The 11976-nt window shown below is 60.0% G+C and overlaps 1 protein-coding gene across 1 annotated transcript in view; it reads right to left on the minus strand.

Annotated features, from left to right (window-relative positions):
• SLC7A5 (solute carrier family 7 member 5) overlaps positions 1-11763 on the minus strand; it is a 28676-nt gene extending 16913 nt beyond the window's left edge. The window contains exon 1 of the mRNA XM_005691915.3: positions 11125-11763. Coding sequence (XP_005691972.2) covers positions 11125-11656 — 532 coding nt within the window. The 5' untranslated portion in view covers positions 11657-11763. The remainder of the gene's footprint in view (positions 1-11124) is intronic.

Here is an 11976-nt window from a genome sequence, read left to right on the forward strand (position 1 = left end):
GGCCTGGCGTGAAGGCAGCCAACTCTGTAACTCAAAAGCAAACAGAATGAGATGACAAGAAAGAAAGGAACCAGCCCCACCCATGCCCTCCTCCACCGCATCCCTTGTGGATGAGATGAAAACAAAGGAAGAACCAGCCCCCAACACCCGTGCCTTCCTCCACCACGTCCCCCGTGGAAACACGCCCGGCGTGACGGCTCTCGGAATGGCTCTGCCTCATGCCACTGCCGACACCAGCTGCCCAGGGGGCTGGCCAGGGCGCAGGTGGGGCCTTTTATGCTGGGCGGGCTGGCAGTCAAACATTAACCGGACGGCCTGGAGCCATGGGAAGGACATCTGTCCACCATGCCCCACACACAGCGCTTCTCCAGACAGAACCAACCTGGGCTGGCAGGTGCCACATGGCTCCCTCCCGAGCTAAATTAATTACATGTACTTTTACAAACTGAGAGAAAGGCCCCCAAAGAAATAAATCCACGCTAATTAACCAAATGAGACACGACAGTCCAGGTGGGCGAAAAACAGGAAATGGCCCCATGAGCTCTGGTTAGGACCAGCCCCTACCCACAGCTTCTCTCTCGGAAATATAACTGATACCGAAATGCCACCCTCCCTGTCCTTTTCTCTTTGCTGTGCTAAGCCTGGCTGACGCAATGGGTGATTAGGACTGCCTGTCACGCCCCAGAAAGTAGGGGTTAAAATCTGCCTTAAAACCAGTTGCCTTTGGCCCCTGCTCCTAAACTGAAACCTTCAGATGTTCCCCACACCAGGTACGACAGTGGAGGGCTGTGACAAATGGACCCAGAGTGGCCCTCACTCATGGGGACGCTGGCCAGGCCCCTAGGGCTCCCAGTTGGTGGTCCTGCACTTGTCAGAGGCAACCTGGTGGACAGCTGACTCAGGGCGGTGGGGCCCATGTGAGGCCTTGAGAATGTGGGGGCAGAGTCCCTGTCAGGGCACCAAAGCTGTCTTCAGCAGCAGGAGCAGAGCCTTGGCTGGGAGAGGCTCAGATGAAGGGGCAGACGTGTGCAAGGGGCAAACAGCACCAGTGAGCCTCAGCGTGTGGCTCGGGGGTGGACACACACTCAGTCCAGGCCCTCCAGGTCAGCCCCAAGACAGCTGTCCTGTATTACACACATCCGCACTGCCACTCCCAGCACAGAAGAGGAGCCAGAGGCTTAGAAAGGACCCCTGTCTTCTGTGACAAGGGCAGACCTGGGACTCTGGGGCCCCTCGGATACACTCCCCCCGCCACTGTGGGTGGGGAGAGGTGGAGCGGCAGGGAATTCCTTCTCCTGAGCATCCAGGATGGTGCAACTCACCACGTGGCTGGGACCCAGGGTGAGGGGGCCCTGGGAGGCCAAGCCGAAGTGCCCGCCCACCAGTGGCCCGAGGAGCCTGGGCACAGCAGAGGGCGAGGAAGCGTGGGGGGAGGAGGGACCTTTCCAGGCAGTCCTACATTTCCTCATATGGAAAGTGACAACCCTGAGGCCTTGGTTTCCGTATGCAGCAAGAGGCTGGCAGATTGCATCACTCCTCCATTCATGCTCCAGGCGGAAGCCGGAAGCCGGGGCGGGGCGAGGGGGCGGGCAAGGCGGGGGGCGGGGCGGGGAAGAGGCGTGGCCAGAGCCACGGGGATGGGGAGACGGCGCTCCTGCCCAGCAGCCCTCGCTGCTGTCATCTCTGCACACCTCAGCGGGTTTGGGGTCTCTGCCCCAAGGTGAGCGGGAGCTCCCCTCCCCACCCCACAGATGAGGTCTCTGAGGATCCAGGAAGGGGGTGTGGCTGGCCAAGCCCAGCCCCAGGGCCCCCCTTCAGGGAACCAGACCCCTACCCTGCAGGCGTCCCAGCCCCTGTGGACCCAGGAAAGGGGTGTGGCTGGCCAAGCCCAGCCCCAGGACCCCAGGGCCCCGTGGACCCTGAGTTTAGCTCTGTCTCAGACAGTGGAGGCTCTGTGGTTGGGAGGGAAATGGGCTGGATCCCAGGACAAAGGGGACTGTGTAATATTCCTTTCTTTTTCAGAAAGAATGAAAACATAGGAGACGTTAATGTTCATTGACTTTGGCCGATAAGTAAATGCTTTACTACTCCCCATGTCTTCTATACGGGGCTCCATCCTAGCCTTAGACAGCAGGGCTGGGAGGACATCTGGGAAGCTGGGTCGGCCTCTGGCTGCCCTGGCTTTAAGTCCATCACCTCAGCAAAGCGCCTCAGCTTCCACACCACAGGATGGAGGGGGCATCCGGGTGGAACCAGGGTCTCTGCTGTCACCACCATGGTTAGGGGCAGCCCCCACCTGTGCTTCAGGGCAGGGGGCACAGTCCGCCCCAGGGCACCAGCAGGCAGGCACTGGCTGGAAGCCGGCCCCCTTGGGGTTCCCAGTGCTGACACTCCCCAGATAAACACCAGGCAACAGCTGGGGCCGGAAGATAGAGACTGGTGGGCTCGGGAGAGGAGCGGCTATGGGCTGTGGGCAGATGGCAGGGCAGGCGGGGCCTGGTGGCTGGTCCCACAGGCCTTCAGGGCCGGGTCTGTCCTGGCCTTGTCTGGCTGTGACATGCCACCTTGCTGCCCTGCAGGGGTGCCCCAGTTCTACCTTGCAAGGGGGTCGGGGCCTCAGGTTTCCGCTAGTGGGCCAGCCACCTCCTGCAAAGTCACCATCCCCCCATAACGAGCTCACAGACTTGCACTTGCACTCTTGTTCCCTCACCTGCACCCATCCTCATGTCTGGGAGAGCAGGACATGCTGCCCAGTGAGGGAGGGACACCCCCGGCCGGCCTGGGGGGCTGCTCGCAACCCATGGCCGCCTGGACCACTGGTCACACTTACCGCCTGACCAGGAGTGCCAACTCCAGCTGCAACCTGGCCGACCAGGTGGCTTGAGTTCAGAGTCCTGTCTGCAGACTGCCAGCCACCCCCACCCGCGATGCCGACTTGCAGGTAGAAGGCACTCTGAGCAGGGTGAGTATACAAACGGGAGGCGTGCACCAGGGAACTTATCTATCTGAGCAGCACCTAAAGGCTCTGCCCAGCCTTGCTCAGCCTGACCTCTCACCCCGGCCTGACCGGTTATCTCACTTTCCAGGCCTAGGGTCCACCTCCGATAACTCTTCACACACAGGCTGTCAGCTGTCAGCCACTGGGGGCAAGCCTCCCAGCCCCCAGTATATGCTGGACTTGAAACACAGTGGGGGCTGTTTTCACTTAAAAACACCAAAACAAAACACACCAAAACCCATTTCCCTCTCTGACCGAGGGTAAAACCCTCATGAGCCTTATCAGGGCTGCCCTTGGATTCTGTGCATGCCAATAACAAAATAACAACCTTGACAGCTGGGGGGAAGTATGAGCATCCACTGTCTACACCACACTCAGTGCCCTACCGCCTCTGCCGGAGTTCAAACACACCAGAGCAAGGTCGTGGGCAGGCAACAGAACCATCCAGAACCACAGCATCTGGGGACTGGCTGCCCCCACTCATCAGAAAATTCAGCCACCGTCCCCATGTCTGTGAGGGGGCTGCAGCCATGGACCCTCCCTTGTCCCCAGGTCTGCAAGGACCATCTGCCCCCACCCCCCAGAATGAAAGGATGAAGGGCCCATGGACCAGAGCCTGGAACCTCACTATCAAGAAGCTGCCAGTGAGTCTCTTTGAAAGAGGTGCCTTTTTTTTGGATCCTTGATAAAAAAGGACCAACACTTGAGGAAAAGACAGTCTTAGAGGCCCCACACAGGTGGGAGGGGCTGAGATGCCAGGGAGATGAGCACCGTTTTATCAGAGCTTTGCTGGCAGGCCCCCAGCAGCGCCCCAAGACAGCCCTCGGTGGGCCCTGAGATGGGAGAGGAAGTGGCTGGCAAGCCACACGGGTTGCAGGAAGCCAGGCCAGCTGGTCTCCTGGGGCAGCAACTGGTACCGGGCCAGAGAGCAGCAGGTGCTGACCACCATGACCGTGGCCGGACGAGCCCCGGGCCCAGGCAGCCAGCCTGCCCATCATCGGAGCCTCTACCCGTCAAACAGGCTCACTCACTGGGCATCTGGACCCAGAGCCCTGGCTGCAGGTGGGCCAAGGCGGCTGGGAGAGTGGCTGGCAGTGGGGCTGACTGCTGAAAAAGCAGCAAGTCGCTCTGGGGTGTGTGTCCTGCCTTGACCCTATTGTCCAAATCCACTCGGCATGCAGGGACCCAGGGCTCAGAGGGTACTCGGTGAACCAGCCCCTCCGCTCTGGTCCTAGACTCCCTAACATCCTCTGGGCTTGGGGCGAGCCCCCTCACCCCCAGGCCCAGCCTCCATGGTGGCCTGCGCCCTGCACCCCGCATTTCTTCCCTTCCTGCCCTAACTCCCCCCACCCAATAACAGACTGGTCTCCCATTGAGTGTACCACCTCCCAGAGCATCTGACTGGGCAGGCCCGAGAACCCACCGTTTCTGGTGCTGTCCAGAGGACCCACATGGAGAACCAGCAGCTGACTTCACGACGTGTAATTCCCCTTTACTGGCTCCAAGAGAGTGAATGCCCAGGACCCACCCATACCCCAAACATCTGAGGAGGCCAGCCTCACCTCCAGAGGCACTGAGTGCAGACCCTGCGCAGGGCGACAGTTCGGCTCCAGGACCACCAACGACCCCAGCACTGGCCACTCAAGATCGGAGCTTCCAGAGTCTGGAGCACTGAATGAAAATGAGGGAATTCCAGGGGCAGGGGCTGCTCGGATGGGACCCAGGATTCCATCTAGTTCCCATGTCCAATCTCTGCAGAGACAGGCGGTGGACGCAGGAGCAGGCAAACACAAAACCGCAGTCCAGTTGGGACACAGCCCTTGTCGATCACTGATTTCTTATGAAAACAGTTACTAATAGGCCGAGTCACATTTTCAAGTGCGACCAGCCCTGGAACATGTGTTTCGTGTTTTCCATTTTTAACCTGGGCTGGGTGACACCCGGCCAGAGCTCCCCCACCCTTGCTCGGAGGCAGAAGTCTCAGCCAGCCTCTGAAACCGGGACTGACGCTTCATTTCAAACACACCAGAAAGAGGCAGGTTCAGTCCAGTCTGAGATCTGCTGACACGCAAGCTCTGAAGTTAGCAGGAAACTCCACATATAGCCACATCTCATTTTATTGGGTTCTTCCAAAGCAGAGCCCTGCAGAATAAACAGAGGTTCCCAAAGCCTCTCCCACAACCCCAAGAACACCCAGGAGCCACAGGAAGGAGCCCTTCTAAGTTGGTCCCGATTTCTCACATGCTGTGTGATCTTGGGCTGGTGGCTTAGTGGGTCTGAGCCTCTGTATTTCCTCATCAGCTAACTGGGAATACTGCTGCAGGCCCTGACTATCGAGCCTGCAAGTTACTAAACTGAGCGGTCATGGCCAAGTAAAGATGTGCTAAGGATCCGAGGCTGTGTGTGCGGGTGTCTCCAGTTAGTATCCATCCCCGGCTCGCACCTCTATGGTCTGGAAAGCCCCACCTCACTGCAAACCCGCTGCACCTGAGGGGGATGGGACCCCGCAGCCCCCACTCCGAAACCTAGTTTGCTAGTTAGGGGAGGGGGGTGAGGACATCCAGGCCTCCCGAGCCCCACTCCTGTGCGGTGGCCCCTTGCCTAGGGTCTTCAGCCCTGGTGCCTGTGACAGGCTCCCACACTGTGCTACTGCGAACCTGGTCAGCCTGGGCGGCCTGGGCATCACACCTCCTAACCAGGTTGTCCCAAGTGCAGTCAGGGTGGGGACCCATCAGCTGGGCCAAGTCCTTAGGGCCCCACCACACACACACTGCTGACATCCCTGGAGGGGAGGGGGACCAGCCCAAGCTGGTTCTGACCTGACTCTGAAGCAGGCTGTCACGTTGGTGGGGGCCCTGGGGCAGGGATCCTGAGCAGGATGTGGGGAAGCACGATGAAGTAGCCTGCCCTCCACTGTGAACACCCCCGTTCATGCGCGTCTGCCACCCAGCAAGGCCGCCCCTGTCCCCAACCTGTTCCCCTGCCTCAGCCTCGACACCCAGCACGAGTCCTCACATGGACCAAACAGGGCTGACTTCAGGGCCCGAGGACCCTGCACCAAAGTGCAGGCAGACAGCCCCTTGCCCACACGACCCGAGGACACTCCCCTGGTCCCCCATGATGGGCCAGCCACCAACCCTCAAGGGACCCCCCGACTCATGCCCACAACCCAGGGAATGAATGCATGATTGTCAAGACTCTGGTGAGCTTCTCTCCCTGACCAGACCCCCTGAGCGGACAGCCCCTCCCTGTGCCCAGTGGGGCCGGCGCTCCTGGTCCCCTTGCCAGGCACACCGGCTCTGTCATTTCCTGCCTGGCCAGTCCTTCCAAAACTGGACCCCTGCTGTGATGGGTCAGAACTCACACACCCTCCACATGTACAACCTGCCTGCACTGCTCTGCTCCAGGTTCTGAAACCCAGGACCAGAGAGGCCCAGCACCCAGCCCTGGGTCACACAGCCAGGGCCCTCAGGAGCCTTTCGGCTGACAGGATGTCCTTGACGAGGACCAGCTGAAGAAGACCCAGCCCTGTAGCCTGTGTCCCTGCTGAGGGCTGAACCCCGTACCGGCCTTGGGCAGAGGCCTCGGTCTGTACTGGCTACGCTTGGGGTGACTCTCCTCCGGGCTGTCAGCCAGCAGCCAAGGTCGGGGTGACTCAGAGGGCAGATTGGGTTGCCTACAGCATGCTGGAGGCTTCTGAACAGGCAAATCCCCCAGGGGTGGGGTGGATGGGGCCCAGCAAACTGCCCCTGCCTGGAGGTTGGTCTGGATGGACCAGGGTGGGGGTGGGACACCCCTCCCTCCGGCATAGGAGGGTGTCAAGGCCACCCACCAGCCCACCCTCCCAAGCAAGAATTCAGGACTCCTCCAGGACTAAGGAAAGAGTTGGGTGGGGGCCTGCCGCCAGGATGCAGACAGGACCCCAACCACAAGCCAAGAACCACTGCTGGATGGAGCAGTGGTCCCACTGTGGGGAAGGGAAGGGGCAAAACTGGAGGGTGGGGGATCAGATGTGCTCTGGGAACTCCCCTGGTCAATGATCCAGACCCAGCAAAGTCACACCAGCTGGGGGTGTGGAATCATGTATGCCTGGTCCCTGGCACCTCTCACGGAAGGAGAGGACAGGAACTGGAGGCCAGCGTGGGCACAGAACAGGGACCGCGGCACGGGGCAGCTGGAGCCCATGGGGCAGCTGTTGGCCACCTGCTCTGGAAGGTCATTTGCAAAGGGAAGGTCATGAGAGGAATATGGTGTTTTCCTAGACAGCTCCTTGTAAGGGGTCTGACTCCCCACAGTGGGGGAAGGTACGGCGTGAGGGGTGGATATGGGGGGAGTGCTTCCCAGGGAGTCCAGGACACAAACCTCAGATCCACTAGTGTTTGCCCCCGATGACCAGGCATGGTGACGGCCACTGTCCCAGACCCCGGCACCCTCCACCCTCACCACAGACACGGCCGCGTCCCCACGCCGGGTGACAGAGGCAGCTCGGGACGAGGACACCCTGTCTCCCTGGCTGTAAAGTGGGGGGATGGCAGATCTCAATGCTGGGCGTTTCTGTCAAGATAGGGGTAGCGGTTCCGGGGGTCTGGGAACCTGAGATTGAAGGTTTAGGGTGGACATCTCTGGGCAGGGTCTGCATACTCTGAGGGATCATCAAGGGGCCCGTGGCCCAGGGGAAAGGGGTCAGAAATGCCGTCTCCTGCCTCCCTCGGGTCACGCGCTCTGTCGAGTACCCGCTGTGCCCCGTGACTGGGCCGGAGCGCTTTCATGTCTGTCTGGCAAAGTCGGATTTCAGGGCTAATTACCCGGCTGTCGTCTGCACTCAGCTCACAGCCTGCAATCCCAGGGTTGCCAGCTCCTTGGAAACACCCAGAAGCCTCTGCTTTGCGAGGCGAGGGGCTTAGGCTGGGCAGCTGGCAGACATCCAGACAGCTTGCAGTGGCCGCGGATGGTGTGCTGGCCTTGCTGGGACAGGCCTGGTTTGAGGCCCAGGGACACAGTGGTGGACACACCAGGAGGGTCTCTCACTGCCAGGAAGAGGGGACCTCAACTGACCATCCTGCCCTGGAGCCAGCTAGCAACGGCTGCCCCAGTGCTGGGAGGGGCCGCCGGTGGGGTGGGCTGAAACGCTGCCACCCCCCACGCTAAAAGGGGGTGCAGGGAATGGCTTCTAGCTCGACATGGAGGGCGAGAACAATCACGGCCATGGTGTGACCCTTTGTGTGGGGTGCCACGTGCATTAGACCCATCATGGCAGAGTTCCCACAAACACCAGGAACCAGAGTCACAGATGCAGAAACAGGCTGGGAGGTTGTGTGAATTTCTCTCAAACAGAACCCAAGTCTGTCCACATGTAGAATGCAGGCTCTTCACCTGATACGAGTATAAGATACCCCAGGTCATGGGTCCCAGAGGCCAACAGCTGAGGACCCCACGCCCACTCCACGCGGGCTGCCCAGGGAGGGTGATGTAGGGGGGCCACCTCACCCTAGGGGAGCCTTGGCACCCCACCCGACCCCTGGGAGAAGGAGGGAAGCTGTGCTCTCCAGGCCCACTAAGGGCCACCAAGCTGGAAGCGGACGTAGAGTCCCGCTCTTGGCCACCAGCAGACCTGCCAGGTTCCACCAGATGGGTGATAACTAGGGGGTTGTGGGAGAGGGCGAGGGGGAGGTTGGGCGACTTGAGGTCACCTTCTGTGTCCACAACTCAGACAGCTTCTGAGTCTGGCCCGGAGAGATCCTGTCACTCACCTGAGTGACCTCTGCCGCCCTGATAAAACCCAGGGTCACCTGAATCTCAGGTGCCATCAGTAAGTGCTGGACGACCCCTGCAAACAGATGCACAGCAGACTCCCGGGCTGTCACAGCGGATTCCCGGGCTGTCAGCAAAGAGTCACGGAGCTTGTGTCATTCACCTTCACGACTCATTAGAAAGACGGAAACCCCAAGGTCGCACCATGAAAGGGCTGTCATTTCCACGTGAGACCTACAAGAAAAGGGACCTTCCCCCATTTATCTTGTCCGCAGGATCATTCTAAGGACCAGAGCCAGTGCGAGTCACCATGCATAGAGGCCAGCTGTCCTGGGTCATGCCTGGGGCAGCAAAGACAACCGGCAAAACTGTGGGTCCACAACATGCTGTTCAAAGGGTGGGCCCCTGGGCCGTTCACCAGGCATCGGCTCAGGCCTTGGGCTGCTGGGCTGGGGCGCATGGGCTTGCTGCCACAAGGGGAGCGCTCAGGGAGTGCGTGGTGGAGGGCCCTTTCTCCTCTCGAGGAGGAGAAGTTCTAGAACCTGGCCTGTGTGCAATAATCAAACAACAATTAGAAACTGTGGCATTTCACTGCCATCTCAGATGTGCCCAAGAGCAGACCCTTTCTTGGGTGGTTGTAACCTTCCTGCCAGCCTCGGACAAGCCCTCATCCCCCTCTAGGTGTGGCAGGCTCTAGACTAGCACTCCCTCTTTCAGACAGCATATCCCTGTGTTACTGAAAATCTCCTTTTCACCAGAAAATACAACACACACACAACACACTTGCAAGGGTGGTTCAGAGGAAAAGAGCAGAGAATGGCCGACGGACACGCTTGCAGAAGGAGTGGAACTTATGTGACCCTCCTTGGCGCCCATGGGAGTCCTGGTGAGGGCGTACCCGCCACAGCCGCTCCAGAATCCATCACGCGGCTTCATCTGCTTAAACCCAAAAGGTTGAGAAAGTGAGGGATCCACTTTCCAAGATCACAGAGAGGCCCTTGAAGGCAGTGTTATATCATCACATCCTGGGCCCAAACACCAAACAAGACCTAGCAACGATGAAAATTGGACAATGAAAATTCTACTGACAGAAAGTCAACAAAGAGGGGATTTTCCTCACTCGGTGCAAAGTATCGTCTGAGAAGCCCACTGGAAGCCACAGGTTCCCCCGCCCTCAGGCAGATCAACTATCTCTGTGACTGTTCCTAGATTTGGGCGAAAGGTTTTTATAAGCTGAGATGTTCATTGCTGAAATTCCCCTTAAAGGCAAGACGTCCTCCTCCCCCGGCATGGCCGCTCTGCGGTCTCAGGTCTCCCAGGGACACCACTTCCCAGAGTATGCCTCTGAAAGCCCCCCACCCAACACACACAGTGAGCTGGTGCCCAGGCTCCAGAATTCCAACAGCGCCAGCGTGTACTGCTGGTCAAAAGCCGCTCCAAGCGATGGCACAGCTCCCTGAGTCTCGGGGCTTGGACAGAAACCAGCCCTGCTGGCCCCACACCTCTGTGCACCTCAAGGTTTAGGCAGTGCCTCAAATCAGGTGGCCGGACACTTCCACCCTGCACGTCTCCCGAGATGTTTGCAGCCATAGACAAAGATACGATAATCGTGTGGCTTTCAGCACAAAAATTTTTTCCTGAAATACCACCAGAAAACAGCCCACCAACATACCAGGACCTCCTCCACCAACATCTGGGCTGTGCCCAGTGGCTGTATTTCAGCACAGCTTGGGATCCCAAAGCCAGCACCCAACGTGCACACACTTAAGATGCAGTTAAGCACCCCTCTTTTAAGACTGGCTAGAGGATGCAACCTTTTATTGTCTAAAAGAGCAACTCACTCACTGCCCATGCACAATTTTACTATTATTGGGTTTGTATGAGTCAGCCCTTCCTGACTGAGCATGTTTGAATGACGTTTGTTGATTTTTTTTTTTTAACTACGATTTCTCTCCACAAACAGTAAGGCTTGGGGAAGTCAAAGGACATAAGAAACAGACAGGCTTCTCAGGTACTCCACGTGGGTGCCTCTCAGGAGGTAAGTAAGGGTCAGCTTAAGCAAGGCTCCGGATGGACCGAGTGGGACGGCGCTACTGGCCAGAGGCTCAGGGCGGGGACCCTGCTGTGTGACTCACTTGCGGAGTTCTCAAGGGGGTGTGGAAAAGAATGAATGAAACGCACGTGGGTATTGGGGCCGTTGCCCTCAGTCTAGAACTGCGGGGTCGGATCGGGGCGGGGGTCGGGGGGCGCGGGGTGTAGGGATGGTCCAGGAGTGCGGGGAGGGCCAAGGATGCGGCGACCACGGCTCGGCACACCCACCCCCACTCCAACCTTCCCCGCGCCCGCCGATGTTCCGGGGCCCGGTCAGTACTCACGCACGCAGAGGCAGGCCACGAGCTTGGCAGCCTCCTCGGGGACAGGGCAGGTGGGGAAGACCGGCTTGAGCAGGTAGGTGGCGAAGACGAGCGCCACGATGTACTGCGAGGAGGGCCGGATGATGAGCAGCTCGATCCACAGCTTGAGGAAGGCGGGCAGCGAGCCGTACACCTCCAGCATGTAGGCGTAGTCGCCGCCCGACTTCGTGATGGTGGTCCCCAGCTCGGCGTAGCAGAGCGCGCCCACGATGGAGAACACGCCACACACGGCCCAAACCACCAGCGCCAGCCCGGGCGAGCCCGCCTCTTTGAGCACTCCGGTGGGCGTCACGAAGATGCCCGAGCCGATGATGGTGCCCACGATGATGGCCACGCCGTTCAGCAGCGTGATGTTGCGCTGCAGGGTCACCTCGCCCTCCGCGCCGTCCGCGCCCCGCGCCGCCAGCATCCGCTCCCGTGCCTGCCGTTCTTCCTCCTCGTTCGCCGGGAGGGTGGCCGCCGCCGCGCGCCGCTTGGGGCCTGAGCCCGCCATGCTGCCGCGCAGGGTCGGGCCGGGCAGGGCCGGGAAAGTCCGGACACCGGGCGCGCGCCGCCCACCGGAGAGGACCGGCTCTCCCAGCGCGGTAGCTGCGGCAGCCAGGAAACCTCCGCCATTTATACCGGACTGTGGCCCCGCCCCCATCGGGCCAAATCCCGCCCCCGGCCCGCTGGCCATGGTTGACGCGCCTCGCCCCGGGGGTGTGGTCCCCGCCGCCGTTGAGAAGAACCGGACGCCCCAACTCTGCGCACGCGAAGTACGCGGTGACCTGCATGGCTGGTGGTCCTGGCCCCACGTGGTCCCGGGAAACCGGG

The sequence above is a fragment of the Capra hircus genome, chromosome 18, assembly GCF_001704415.2.
Source record: "Capra hircus breed San Clemente chromosome 18, ASM170441v1, whole genome shotgun sequence".
Taxonomy (NCBI): Eukaryota; Metazoa; Chordata; class Mammalia; order Artiodactyla; family Bovidae; genus Capra; species Capra hircus.